This window comes from Sinocyclocheilus rhinocerous, unplaced genomic scaffold, assembly GCF_001515625.1.
Source record: "Sinocyclocheilus rhinocerous isolate Xijiao unplaced genomic scaffold, SAMN03320098_v1.1 scaffold1463, whole genome shotgun sequence".
In the NCBI taxonomy this organism is placed as follows: Eukaryota; Metazoa; Chordata; class Actinopteri; order Cypriniformes; family Cyprinidae; genus Sinocyclocheilus; species Sinocyclocheilus rhinocerous.
In genome coordinates this window covers 498514-513581 of record NW_015642517.1, presented here as the reverse complement: position 1 = coordinate 513581, position 15068 = coordinate 498514, and the positions used below count along the sequence as shown (strand labels likewise).

The window sequence follows — 15068 nt, the reverse complement described above, 5'->3', positions numbered from 1 at the left end:
AATATGCATTGCTAAGAACTTCATTTGAACAACTTTAAAGATGATTTTCTCAATATTTTGAGTTTTTTGCACCCTCAGATTCCAGATTTTCAAATAGTTGTATCTCGGCCAAATATAGTCCTATCCTAACAAACCATACATCAATGGAAAGCTTATTTATTCAGCTTTCATATGTTGTATAAATCTCAATTATCAAAAAATGCACCCTTATGACTGGTTTTGTGCTCCAGGGTCACATATATTCTGTCAAACTAGTTTTCTGGCTCTGTGGAGCGATGTTATAGTTGTTATGTAGACTAATATCATCAACAGGCCTCTGAAGGTCTATTTAACTGCGTTTATAAATGAAAGACACACTTTATAGCTGCCTGTGCACGCATTGAGTGAATGATTGTGTCCGGCGTGAGGCATTTCCCGCGAAACTGCAAAGCGCCGCATTCTGGACTGTTCCATTCAGACCGCAGGCGCGATCGCGGGGGGAACCGGTAGCGTTAAGTCTCACATTAAAGTAAAAAACGGAGACTTTTTTTTGTATAGTCTATCACCTGTTTATAAGTACAGTATGTAATAGGTATTATGTCAATAATAACAAATTCAAAGTGAGCTGATGGCCTCTTTAGTGACGGACTCGGCACGCAATCACCCCTCCGTTTTCTCACAGCTTCCTGTCCGCTCCTGTTGTTTTTTAAATCTTTCATTCATTAAAGAGTTTTAATCACACACGTTTAATTCTTAAAATGATCAAAACACGCAGAGCATCCTTGAAGGTAAGAGCGACAAGGAGTGTTTTCCGTTTAAAAATGTCCTTTAAGTATCGAGAGTTGAGTAAATGCATGCACACACTTACATGCAGAAAGATAATAGCAATGCTCGTCGTTTTAAAACGTGCTTAAATGCATATTTAATGAGACACAGAAGCTGATCATCAGAAAATGTAGTAAAGTCTGCAGTGTTCATGATGATGCATCCTAAAACCACTTTTAACTTGCGTTTTTTCTAGAAATTCAGATCTTTGTTTTGAAGTTATGGCTATCTTTTGATGTCTGCACCAAGTTAATAACAATATTTGTTGTTGTTGTTATAGGGCATTATAATATTAATACAAAAAATGTAATATTAATCATTTTTTATGCAATGTATATTATTATTATTATTAATGTTAACAGTAGTAATAGTAATTATAATAATGCATTGGTTGTTCTTGTTATTATTATTATTATTATTATCAATAATAGTTTATTATTATATATATAAAATAATTTTATGTATTTAATGTTTGCTCTAATAAACCTCTTGCTTTCAGGCAAAGCAGCTGGAAGTAACCGATCTGTCTGAGGACAGCAGAGACAGCATCCAATCAAAGGGATCCGGGAAGTCTGTTAGTATCATCTACAGTGTCAGAAATTAATGCAAATTATTATTGATGATTCATTATTAACATCTGGAACCAATTTGCCAGAGAATATTTACTTTTATGTGTGCATATTCTTTTCCTGAAGATATGAAAACACAAAGTGTGCTGTTGTATGTCAAAAACCAAAAACAGTTTAGTTTTAAACCGTAATCGTTTTTATTACTATTTCAGACTTGATTGTTTATATATATATATATATATATATTCTGTTTTTGCTTTAATTTTAGGGTGTTTTTAATTTTTGACCTAACTAAGTTTTAGTAATTTTTTTTGAATGCATTCATTTTTTCAGCTAAACGTAAAATCTAAATATTTTTACTTGAAATAAATGTTAACTGAAAAAAAGAGAAAACATTTTTACAATTGATTTTGTTTATTCTTTTTTTATTTTTTTAATGTCTATTATATATATATATATATATACACACACACACACAAAATAATGTATATATTTTTATAATTTACTTTGTAATATAAAACCATGTTACTTGAAATAAAATCAATATTAACTAAAAAAGAAGTTCAAAACCACTTTTCAAGTTTGAAGTTTGACCCTGGTTTTCTGTGTTGTAGTGCTCCAGATGTTATTGGATGAGTGATCTAGTGGATGTTTTTTAGCTCTGTCAGTCTCCAGATCTCCTCCGTCTGTTGTGAGGAAACCAGAGACTGTCATGTGTCCAAAAGAGTTGCTTTACTTCTTATAAGCAATGCTTTTAAATCACAAGTTAAGATGCCTCGTCTCCTCTGATTGAGACAGAGCCGTCATTCATTTGCATTTCTGAGTTCGTATCAGAAATATAAATACACTGGAGAAAATCCAAGAGCACGGCAGGTCTCCTTCACACCGTTTACCGCTGATGATTCGGCAGTAGCTGCAAAACAGCGCTATTAATAATTGAGATGGTTTTCGCACAATCCAAGAATAATAATAATAATAATGTGTTTTGTCACTCTCTCTGTGTCAGGATGTTGATGCCGATGAGCTGGCGCAGGCCTTCATGGACACCGAGAGCGAGGGCGAGTTCGAGGGATTCTCTGCGGACGAGTGTGACTGGAGAAAACCGGTGGTAAATATGACAAAAAAACCCACGTACAGTTATAATGTCTGGGAATATCTGCTCAGTTTGGGTTAAAGGAGTAGTTCACCCAAATTTGCTGGAAATGTTCTCAAATTTTTTAAAAATAAAAATATAACTCAAAACAGCATTTTTTCATATGTATTTGTACTTAATACAATTTTACTTCAAATTTGTTTTAAAATATGTATTTTTTAAATATATTTTTTAAAAATAAAATCTAATTCAAAACAGCATTTTTGTCAAATATTTTTACATTTTTAATTAATTGTTTTAAAATAATATAATTTATAAAAATATAATACAATGCAAAACAGCATATGTATTTGTAACCAATACTAATATTTTTTTCTTTAATTTTGTTTTAAAAGGTTTTTCTAATAAAATACAATTCAAAAGAGCATTTTTCATATTTGTAACTAATAATAATTTTCTGTTTTAACTTTTTTTTAAATTATATTTGTAATAAAATTTTTATCAGATATAGTTCATAACAGCATATTTTCATTTTTAATAGTAATAATATATAATAATAACTATTTTTTTAAATGTTGTTTCTAATATATGTTTAAAATATATTAATTAAAAACAGTCTTCATTTATATTTGTAATATTTAATATGATATTAAGTATAATATTAATTTATAGCAGTATTGTCATGTATTTGCAACATTTATTCATTCTAATATAATATTAATGCAAATTCTGTTTGTTTAATCTATTCTTTCATAATATCTTGGATGTTTACGTTAACTTAAACTCTTTTCCTGCAGCTTGCAAAACTTTTTGCAGACTTGAGTTCTTTGCCTGAGCTTCCTTCTAAGACGACACCTACGGTGAGATCCCACAATCCCCTGCACCAATGCTCTGCTTTCTCTTCATATCTAACCAGTTCAACGACGTTTACTTTATACTGATGGTCTTTCTGTGCCCTGGATAGAAGAGAAAGAAGCAGTCCACCCCGAAACGGTGTTTTTCAGAGGTTCAGGTCGAGAGACGAAACCCGGGCCGCAAGGCCAGACCCCCGGAGCATTTCGGGAAAGAGGTGGAGGAAAACCCGGCTCCTCCGAAGAGAGAGAGCGGAGCGATCGACATCAAGCGGCTGATGGAGGCAAGAGACACAGATCACTGAACCCGTTTCATCTGAACTTACTTTAGAGACAGCACCTAAAATATCATTTATGTACTTTTTTTTTTTTTGATTTAGTAATTCAACTAATAACCTGAAATAAAAAATGTAAACCGAAAAAAATAAATTAAAAAAAGAATTAAAAATAACTAAACTATTTAAACTAATAAATAAATATTAGATGAAAAACATGAACTTGAATAAGTTGAAGTACTAAAATGTATATTTTTGGTGCATTATTAATTCCTGAGTTGAAGAAGTCAAACTGAAAGGTTCCTCCTCCACTGTGTGTGTGTGTGTGTGTGTGTGTGTGTGTGTGTGGTGTTTTCTTCACGGGTCTGACGTGGTATGGCTGCAGGTGAAGGAGGGTCCGGGAGACGCCCGGCCGAAGCAGAGGAAGTGTCGCTCGCAGGAGTCCATACGAATGCCGGAGGACATCACTGAAGAAGAGCTGGAGAACGTCGCCGATCGCGCCAAAGACAAGATCCTGGACAAGGAGAACGTGAGTGCCGAGGGCTGCGGCGTGGCCTGTGTGTGGATTGAGAGGTTTATTAATGCGTTTATTAATGATCTCAGGGCAGCACGTGTCACCAGTGCCGGCAGAAGACCCTCGACACCAAGACTGAGTGCAGGGGCCTGTACTGCGGAGGGGTCAAAGGTCAGTTCTGCGGCCCCTGCTTACGCAACCGCTACGGAGAAGACGTCCGCGCCGCGCTGCTCGATCCCGTAAGTCACCTACAGCTATTAACAATTATTTCTGTTTACATAAAACTGAGATATGTGACTCTGGAGCACAAAAGCAGTCTTAAGTCGCTGGGGTATATTTGTAGCAATAGCCAACAATACATTGTATGGGTCAAAATTATCCATTTTTCTTTTATGCCAAAAATCATTAGGATATTAAGTAAAGATCATGTTCCATGAAGATATTTTGTAAATGTCCTACCGTAAATATATCAAAACTTAATTTTTGATTAGTAATATGCATTGCTAAGAACTTCATCTGGACAACTTTAAAGGCGATTTTCTCAATATTTAGATTTTTTTTGCACCCTCAGATTCCAGATTTTCAAATAGTTGTATCTCAGCCAAATATTGTCCTATCCTAACAAACCATACATCAATGGAAAGATTATTTATTTCAATAAATTGACCGTTATGACTGGTTTTGTGGTCCAGGGTCACATATAATAAAATAAATATACAATTGAAAAACTTACACGAAAATAAGAAATCTTGCTCTGGAAGGTAACTGAAATTAAGATTTAAGTACTAGAATTACTAAAACAAAAAAATTAAAAAAACTAATTAAAAACATTAAAAAACAAAGACTAATAAGTAATCTAAAAATAACTTTAATAAACTAAAATAAAGCAAAATAGACATAAAAATAAAATAAAAATATTAGATGAAAAACTTTAATGAAACTAAAATTAAAAATATTGCCATTGCAATGAACTAAAATTTAAAAGAAATTCAACCTAAATGGAAATATAAAAAAATCTAAAAATAACTCACTAAAATAAAAATGAGAAATTGCTACTGTAGCAAATAAATGAAATAAGTTAAAGTACTAAAATTACTAAAACTGAATTTAAAAGAAAGCTAAATAAAATATAAAAAAAATTAACTGAATAATTAACTGAAATAAAGAAAGTGAAGGAGACATTTAAAAAAAAAATCTTGATTATTAAATGAAAAATAAAATATAATCTTAGATGAGAAACTAAAAAAAAAATTAGAAGGGTTGCTGTGGCAACTAAATATGAAAAAACAAACTAATAAATAAAAAAACTATAATATCTAAAAAATTTTACTAATAAAGTGAAAGACATTTAAAAAAAAAAAGGAAAATAAAAATAGCTATTTCAACTAATAAATGAAATAAAATATAAATGTTAGATGAAAAACTTCAACTTATTTCAGTTCGTCGCCACAGCAACCGTTCTCATTTTCATTTGAGTTGAAAACTGACATAAAAATAAAGCAAAATAAATAGAAAAAAACCTAATAGAAATAAAAAAAAGACTAATGTTAAAATGAAAACTGAAAATACAAAAATCCAATTAATTTAAATCTTATAAAGCTGATTCAAAGTATAAATACTATAATAGTTTATATATATAATACTAAAATACCACTGGTTTAACCAAACTCTTACATTTGAGGATTAAATTTCGAGCAACACGCAGAAGCCACTGCCATGTTTTATAGGGCTGGGTAAAAAATATATTTGCTAAATATATGCACCATATAACATATTCATTATACATTTTACTGTTCTTCAATGTTTAATTTATGTTTGAATAAATCTAAAACAAATCTAAATATTAAACAAATATTAAATCTAAATAAAAGTTTTTATGACAGCCACCATTGTTTATATTTCAACAAACTATTTGAAGTAGAAATATTATTATGTAATTGTAACTTTATTATTTTAAAAACTTCATATTCATTATACATTTTACTGTTCTTCAATGTTTAATTTATGTTTGAATAAATCTAAAACAAATCTAAATATTAAACAAATATTAAATCTAAATAAAAGTTTTTATGACAGCCACCATTGTTTATATTTCAACAAACTATTTGAAGTAGAAATATTATTATGTAATTGTAACTTTATTATTTAAAAAACTTCATTAAGCATAATTTTAACAAATCAGTTAATTTTAACCTTCAATATTATAGTAATGTAGTACCAACTGACTCGCGTGTATATTTTACAGCATTAGTTAAGAGATTTTTTTTTTTTTCCTTGAGAAAATTTGGCAAGTACTGTACCTGACATATATCCAAAATAATCGATACTGATTCGAATCGAATCGGTAATCAAATCGAATCGCAAGCTTGTGAATGAGAATCGAATCATGAAATTTGTGTCAAAACCCAGCCCTAATGTTTTATACACGCATTTTCCTTATGAAATGTAAAATTCTTGGTGAAAGATCATGACAATATGGAATATTGAACTTTGCATAAGAAGTTTTGGATTTCTGGCTTTTGGAAGCATTGAATCACTGATCGTGTGTGTGTTTGTGTGTGTGTCTGTGTGTCTGTTCCCGCAGTCGTGGGAGTGTCCCATCTGTCGAGGAGTGTGTAACTGCAGTCTGTGTCGTAAGCGGGATGGACGCTGTGCGACCGGGGCTCTCACCAGACTCGCCAAATTCTTCGGACACGATAACGTCCGGGACTATCTGGAGAGGTGAACAACCCTTACTAAATAGGGCGTGTTAGAACGAGGCGTTTTAGGAAGGCGTGGCTGACTCTTAACTTTGATAAAGAATATCTCTTTGGGTTTGAGACTTTAGTCTTTGCAACTTTAGGGATCTTATCTATTCACGAACAGCTTGCAACACTCCACAGAGAAAGGAAAACTTGAAATCGCATCATATGACCCCTTTAAAGTGTCCCCTGAGATTTTAACAAGTCACAAGCCGCCTGTAGTTCCTCAAGTTTGTTAAACTCTGGTTTATGTTTTCATATAAAGTCTCTTACATTTCACCATGTAGTTAATTCCTGTCAAATGAAACCAAGTGCTGTGTTTAATGCTGCTCTGTGTGTGTGTGTTTATGTGTGTGTGTGTGTATATGTGTATGTGTGTCAGTCTGCAGAAGGACGTGGAGTGAAGACGATCATCCGTGACCTGATGGGAATCAGACTGATCGTTCACTCCTGACACTTTTAAAGTTGAGCAAGAAAACACTGAGAGTTTCCATCAGTGTTCAGCAATGATATGCAAACCAGTCCTTACTTTTATACTTCGTGATGTTGTACTGTTTTTACTGATTTTGTTTTAATGAATCATACTGTTCTCCTGCTAATTAAAGGCAGAGATATCATGAGATCCTGTAACAGATGTTTCTGATTACAGAGCCTTTTCTCTCATTTGCACAATTTGTGTTTTTCTCTCTGAAAACCTTTTATTGGAAATTAGTTTAAATAAAGGTCCTTTTATCTCACATTTTACATGCTCCGTTATTTAAAAAAAAAAATATCATATGATGTGTTAAGATTTAATTAATTTAACAAATTAGTTTAGTACGAGTGTGTGTGTGAACGGAGGGAAGTGTATTAGATGGTAAAAAATCATATCAAAATACAGGATATCTCTGTGAATATCACCGAACAAACTTGAGAAATGAATCGGATGTGGATCATAATATTTAAGGGTGTAGGTTTGATTTTGGCTTTGGTGGGGACATAACGGCAGACAACAGACGTTTAATTGTTTGATAAATTATTGCTAGAGATCATTTTGCAGTCGCTAGATATTGGTAGAGACAATCTCATTTTGTAAGTGACTTAAAGATGCTTTCTTTGGATTGTTTGACTATTTAAAAAAAGAATATATGAAAATAGAACTTAATTCATTTGTGTTTCCTGCTAGCTAAATTTTACATACAGAAACAAAAATGTACTGTCTTTAACCCTCTCTTTTCTTTATTCAAAGTTGATCTAGATTAGTACAGGGAAACTACCCGACGTTCTGTTAATACTAAAGCAGTAAAAACTGTATCTCTTGATCCTATGTGTCCTCTTAAGGTGTGCATTTATTACTTTTCTGTTGACCTGCAACATCCCTTACGAAAACTGAGTTAGTTTTACTCAAAAGAAAAAGAAAAACATTACTAGTTAAACTGTGGTAATAGGCCTACAAAAAAACATGGTTACTACTCTTCTTACAATAGTAAAACCATGGTTAATTTTCCTAAGTGATTTGTATTTGCATACAAACACATTATTGTAAACATCTCAGGTTGGTATGACCTATTTCAGATGCGGCCGGATTCCCAGCCACAGAATCTATGAATCTCATTATCTGTTTATTCCTACAGTATGAAATATGAACATCAAACTGGTGAGACGTGTCGAACGAACATACTTTCTGTGAAGAGACAGGTGCTGCGTTACTGTCTGCATGCAGATCGAGCGAGCGTGAGACACACACACACACACACACACAGCAGCTGTTAAAGTGGATAAAGCATCCCTTTGGTGGTGCACTGCAGGTACAGAGCTGTCAATCAAACAGAGAAAAGAACAAAAGAGAGCCGCCCACCTGAACCATCTCCACCTCCACACCGTCATCCCTCACTCCTGCCCTCCATCACCGACTCAATACTCCACACACACACACACACACACACACACACACACACACACACACACACACACACACACACACACACACACACACACACACACACACACACACACACACACACACACACACACACACACACACACACACACACACACACACACACACACACACACACACACACACACACACACACACACACACACACACACACTCAGAGATGAACAACTTCTGCAGTTTGTTCAGGATGACTGCGGTGTTTGGTCACATGATCCGTCAAGCATTTTTGAATATACTACTTTGTATTAGGGGTTTGCACAAATTTCCAATCCAAAGTATGATCACTAGTATCACCCTCAGGCCATCCGAGATGTAGATGAGTTTGTTTCTTCATCAGATTTGGAGAAATGTAGCATTGCATCAGTGTCTCAGCAATGGATGCTCTGCAGTGAATGGGTGCCGTCAGAATGAGAGTCAAACAGCTGATAAAAACATCACAATAATCCACAAGCAATCCACAGCACTCCAGTCCATCAGTTAATGCCATGAGAAGTGAAAAGCTGAAACAAATCCATCAAGACACTTTTAACTTCAAACCATTGCTTCCAGCTAAATACCAGTCCATAATAACGCTTTCTTCAATGAAAAATGATAAAACAGCCAATTCCAGTCCTTGATTATGATTGGCTGAGCCACATTCTAAACCAAATAATCTATACACTTGTGACCTCAATATATCAGTAATACTGTGCCACTGTGTCCCATCTAACGGAACTTTCTCTCAAAGTTATGAACATTAATAGAATGTTAACTGGTTTAACTAGAATGTTTGTAAAAGTTAACTGGTGTCTAATAATGTTTTTAAAACATTAGCACAAAAACATTACTTATACATCATTCAAGGAATGTTTCTTTACAGAAATGTTTTAGTTGGATGCTCGTCGTCTAACATTTAAAAAATGTTACTACTAGTTTCAGAATGTTCAGAGAACATTAAAAGTATGTTTTCTGCAAAATTCTAAAACAGAATTTTCCCATAACATTCAAATTACCATAAAAAACATTAAGACATTAAGAAAAACTACACATTTTGAATGTTTAAAAAAATGTTTAAAACGGTTTCCATAACTTAATGGAAACATTAGCAATATGTTCTTAGACTATATATATATATATTTAAAGTTAAACCTCTTAATGATGGATTTGTTTCAGCTTTTGTCTTCTCAAGACATTAACTGATGGACTGGAGTGCTGTGGATTACTTGTGGATTATTGTGATGTTTTTATCAGCTGTTTGGACTCTCATTCTGACGGCACCCATTCACTGCAGAGCATCCATTGCTGAGACACTGATGCAATGCTACATTTCTCCAAATCTGATGAAGAAACAAACTCATCTACATCTTGGATGAGTGAATTATCAGCAAATTTTCATTTTTGGGTCACCTACCCCTTTAAGTAGTATTTGAAATTGTTAACTAATGTAGGTAGTTAATGTTGACAAATGGAACGTTACAGTAAAGTGTTGTTTTATACTAAAGCTCACACTGTAAATAAAAGGCAGCACAGACTGGAATAAAGAATAAGACAGACATGAAATCTTTAAGACAGAATTACTCACTTTAATTTCAAGTGTTATGCAGGCAAAGTTTTTTCTTTTTCCTCTTTTTTTGTTTTTTACCCATTAACATAACACGTTTGTACAAAGTTATTTTAAAAATATCAATAAACTGCAGCCTTTCAGGCTAACCTGGCAAAAAACCCATTATCAAATGCCATGAGGACAAAGGAACATCTTAGAAAAATGATTTACAAATGAGGTGTCACTAGAAAATATTAAAGAAAATGCTCGCCACAGAAAATATTACCAAAAAACATCGATTTATTATTGTTTGGTATCAACCATTTCTTTTTAAACTTTTATTTTTTCTCCATTTGAAACACGTCATGGTGCGAAACGTCAGATAAATTAAAAGCCATGGTTTTACTTCTAAAATGACCACGTTTAGAAATAACAGATCGTTACTAAATAGAGATCGTTAGCGGAAATGAACCATGCGGCACGTCATCTCTGCATTAATAGCGCACAATACACATTAGCAAATACTAATAATAGAAGGATAAATAATAAATTAGACGCGCGCGCGCACACGCATACACACAGGCGGCATCGTGCTGTGTGGGAACGAAAAACGGGCTCTTATGCAGGCAAAGTTTTTTCTTTTTCCTCTTTTTTTGTTTTTTACCCATTAACATAACACGTTTGTACAAAGTTATTTTAAAAATATCAATAAACTGCAGCCTTTCAGGCTAACCTGGCAAAAAACCCATTATCAAATGCCATGAGGACAAAGGAACATCTTAGAAAAATGATTTACAAATGAGGTGTCACTAGAAAATATTAAAGAAAATCGCTCGCCACAGAAAATATTACCAAAAAACATCGATTTATTATTGTTTGGTATCAACCATTTCTTTTTAAACTTTTATTTTTTCTCCATTTGAAACACGTCATGGTGCGAAACGTCAGATAAATTAAAAGCCATGGTTTTACTTCTAAAATGACCACGTTTAGAAATAACAGATCGTTACTAAATAGAGATCGTTAGCGGAAATGAACCATGCGGCACGTCATCTCTGCATTAATAGCGCACAATACACATTAGCAAATACTAATAATAGAAGGATAAATAATAAATTAGACGCGCGCGCACACGCATACACACAGGCGGCATCGTGCTGTGTGGGAACGAAAAACGGGCTCGAAACCAAACCAAACGAAAGTCACGAATAAGAACGCCACGCCACAGAATTCTCAACATCAAACTCATCATAAAGTGGCTTCAGGGTGCGTTTCCCGCCCCGCCGTGTCCAGAGGGAGCGTTTGGAGGAGTCGGTGGGTCGAATCTCTTTGGAGAGCGCAAGAAAGTCAACGGGCGACGGGAGGACACATCGACGCGGGTCGGGGGATCTTCACGAGGGCCGAAGCGGACAGTCGCTCGCTCCCACAGTGTTCGCCATTGCGTATAAAAAGCTAAATGCGGTCACCTGCACACGAATAATATGTCTGAAAACACAGTCGAAGCCCCACATTCCCCTGCCCAGCCGTAACATAGTGGTACTGCAGTGTTTGTTAAGGCATCAGAGTACAGTTTATATGACTTGAGATCAGAGAGAACTTCTCCAGGTGTTTTTCTTAAACCTATTCTACCCCTCGGTAATGTAAACATGGTAAAGATTGTCTTTATAGTATTGCTTTCGTTTAACATAGCATGTCTTGGAAAGCTAGATTGTTTTCTTTCTCGTTTATTTTCTTTTTTTTATTATTTCTAAAGTAATCGTAACTGGAATGCATTATTTGTAAATCTAATGTGCTTTTCTTTAAATAGCCCGTCTCTATAATCTCGTTTCTCCTACATAAAAGTTTGACTGCTGAATCGTCGATTATAGTATTATATATGCCTGAATTCTAAAGCGTTCTGTACGCGAGGCCGTGATTGGCTGACGCTTCCCGACACGCTCCAATCACAGACGGCGTCGCTTTCTAGCTTGTGCTGCGACTCTTATCGTGTACTAAAAATCTGTTAGGTGCTCATCTTTCTAGCCTGATCGTACGCAAAACCACAGACAAATCGCGTGAAGCTCCGAGATTCTCATCCCCGACTGCATGTTTCGATCCGAAACCTACGAAAATTTGTTTCCGCCACAGAATATTTTTTTTTAATGAATTGCGAATTTTTATAGAACAATTCAGACTGCCTTTCCTCGCAATTTCAAGTTTATAACACAAGTCAGACCTTTTTCGCAATTCTACATTGTATCTCACAATTTTTATATTTTTCTCGCAATTCTGAGTTTATATCACAATTCAAACTATTTTTCTCACAATTCTGCGATTTCATCTCACAATTCAGATTTTTGTTTTTGCACTTGTAATAAAAAAGTCTAATTCAAAAATATAATTTATTATTGTGAAAAAACTCAGAATTGTGATACATAAACTCTCGATATAGACTCTCAAAGTCTGAACTGCAAGATAAAAAGTCGCAAATGACCTTTTTTTTATTTTTTATTCCATGGTGGAAAAAAATTTGAAATACAAACTCCGAATTTAAAGGAAAAAAAAGTGAGAATTGCGATATGTATATAAATCAGAATTCAAAGAATGAAAGTCACAATTTGTGAGAAAAAAGTCTGAATCTTGCAAAAAGTATCTTTTTACTCCATGGCAGAAAAAAAAAAACAATTGCGAAAAGTAAACATGGAATTCAAAGGAAAAAGTCAGAATTGCGAGATATAAACTCAGAATTCAAAGAAAAAAATAACAAATTGTGAGATATAAACAGAATTGTGAGAAAAAAGTAAAAATTGCAAAATATAAACTGAATTGTGAGAAAAAAGTAAAAATTGCAAGATATAAATTAAGAATTGTGAGAAAAAGTTAGAACTGCGAGATTTAAACTTAGAATTCAAAGGACAAAGTCAGAATTGCGAGATATAAACTCAGAATTCAAAGAAAAAAATAACAAATTGTGAGATATAAACAGAATTGTGAGAAAAAAGTAAAAATTGCAAAATATAAACTGAATTGTGAGAAAAAAGTAAAAATTGCAAGATATAAATTAAGAATTGTGAGAAAAAGTTAGAACTGCGAGATTTAAACTTAGAATTCAAAGGACAAAGTCAGAATTGCGAGATATAAACTCAGAATTCAAAGAAAAAAATAACAAATTGTGAGATATAAACAGAATTGTGAGAAAAAAGTAAAAATTGCAAAATATAAACTGAATTGTGAGAAAAAAGTAAAAATTGCAAGATATAAATTAAGAATTGTGAGAAAAAGTTAGAACTGCGAGATTTAAACTTAGAATTCAAAGGACAAAGTCAGAATTGCAAAATAAAAACAGAATTACGAGAAAAAAGCCAGAATTGTGAGATTTAAAAAAAATCATAATTACCTTTTTTCTTTTTTATCTTGTGGCGGAAACGACTTTCCATAGAAGCCACTTTGAAAACATATATATATATATTATTTTTGTGCATATAGCGACGTCTTCAGGAGCATCTGGGAACTTCAGTACTTCTTGTGCTACTCGTAACAAAACAAACGCCATCGTTCAACTTGTCTCTTAACAACTCATACTATTCCATATTTCCATTAGATTATTCTTTGTCATAATATTTGATAGTATTACATTTCCATATGAAAAATCGAGTGGGCTCAAACAGCTGTCCATCGTTGATAGAAAAAAAAAAAAGAAGGACATAAACAAATCAACCTATAAACAAACCTACAAACAATATCGTGGTGCTTTCAGCCGATCATTTTTGGAGGGAAAACTACTCGAACTCCTCCTCTAAATTGTTTGAAGTGGTGGGCGTGGCCGGGTTCGAATCCTGCGAAAGCGTCGCCACGGTGACGATCCTCGGCGAGCCCAGCACCTCGTCCACCTCCTCCTCCATCTCATCTGTGGTGATGATGGTAAGTGCCGCCCCACCTTTTTTGTTCTGGTGGGTTTTGATGTGCTTTGACAGGTGGTCGCTCCGCATGAACCTCTTGGAGCATTCCGGACACTCGAACCTCTTCTCACCTGAACAGGACAGAGAAAATCATTCATTTATTCAGATCTGAGCAAGAAAAGACACTGGTTCTGTGCTCGACTGATGTGGGTTACTCAAAACAGATATCTAAAGGTCAAGGTGACGGGTCTGATTGTTCTGTCCAGGCTGGACTATTGCAATGCTCTCTCGGCAGGTCTTCCAGCCAAACCTTTACAATTAATCCAGAACGTGGCAGCAAGATTAATTTTTAACGAGCCGAAAAGAACGCACGTCACACCTCTGTCTTTGGATAAAAGCGTCTGCTAAATGACTAAATGTAAATGTATCTTTATTAAAAAACCGCATATTTGAAGTCCAAACAAGTACATTCTCACCTAAAAATCTCTTAAAACTACATTCCGTGACAAAAACAGTATTATTCTTAAAAATTATAGTGGATTCGGTCGTCGGCCATGACGCTCGCTGTGAGAAATACGAGTGATGCAAACGGCGAAACGGTTCCCATGGAGGTGAATCTCATTGTTTTAAAGACCTCTCAGCCAGTCAGACTCTGGAATGACCTGCCCAACTCAATCCCAGCAGCTGAGTCCTTAACCATCTTCAAGAATCATCTAAAAACACATCTCTTCCATCTTTATTTGACCCTCTCACTCTAGCACTCTCTATTCTAATTCTATTCTTAAAAAATAAAAAAATAAAAAACTTGCCCCTTTTAGACTTGCACTCTATTCATTTACTAACTGCTTGTTTTCTTTAAAAAAAAAAAAAACTAACACTAGC

The 15068-nt window shown here is 34.1% G+C and overlaps 2 protein-coding genes and 1 long non-coding RNA gene across 3 annotated transcripts in view; 2 read left to right on the top strand and 1 right to left on the bottom strand.

Moving 5' to 3' along the window:
- The window catches only part of cdca7b (cell division cycle associated 7b), a 10384-nt gene extending 2798 nt beyond the window's left edge, over window positions 1-7586 (top strand). The window contains exons 3-8 of the mRNA XM_016572906.1: window positions 3262-3326; window positions 3431-3601; window positions 3978-4121; window positions 4196-4345; window positions 6691-6827; window positions 7230-7586. Of these exons, the coding sequence (XP_016428392.1) occupies window positions 3262-3326; window positions 3431-3601; window positions 3978-4121; window positions 4196-4345; window positions 6691-6827; window positions 7230-7251 (689 nt within the window). The 3' untranslated portion in view covers window positions 7252-7586. The remainder of the gene's footprint in view (window positions 1-3261; window positions 3327-3430; window positions 3602-3977; window positions 4122-4195; window positions 4346-6690; window positions 6828-7229) is intronic.
- LOC107755955 (uncharacterized) lies at window positions 665-2475 on the top strand. Its single transcript, XR_001641761.1, has 3 exons — window positions 665-767; window positions 1304-1378; window positions 2380-2475. It is a non-coding gene; the product is annotated as an uncharacterized LOC107755955 (long non-coding RNA).
- Window positions 7587-13698: 6112 nt separating the features above from the next.
- sp4 (sp4 transcription factor) overlaps window positions 13699-15068 on the bottom strand; it is a 15220-nt gene continuing 13850 nt past the window's right edge. Inside the window, exon 7 of the mRNA XM_016572905.1 lies at window positions 13699-14317. Within this exon, the coding sequence (XP_016428391.1) occupies window positions 14067-14317 (251 nt within the window). The 3' untranslated portion in view covers window positions 13699-14066. The remainder of the gene's footprint in view (window positions 14318-15068) is intronic.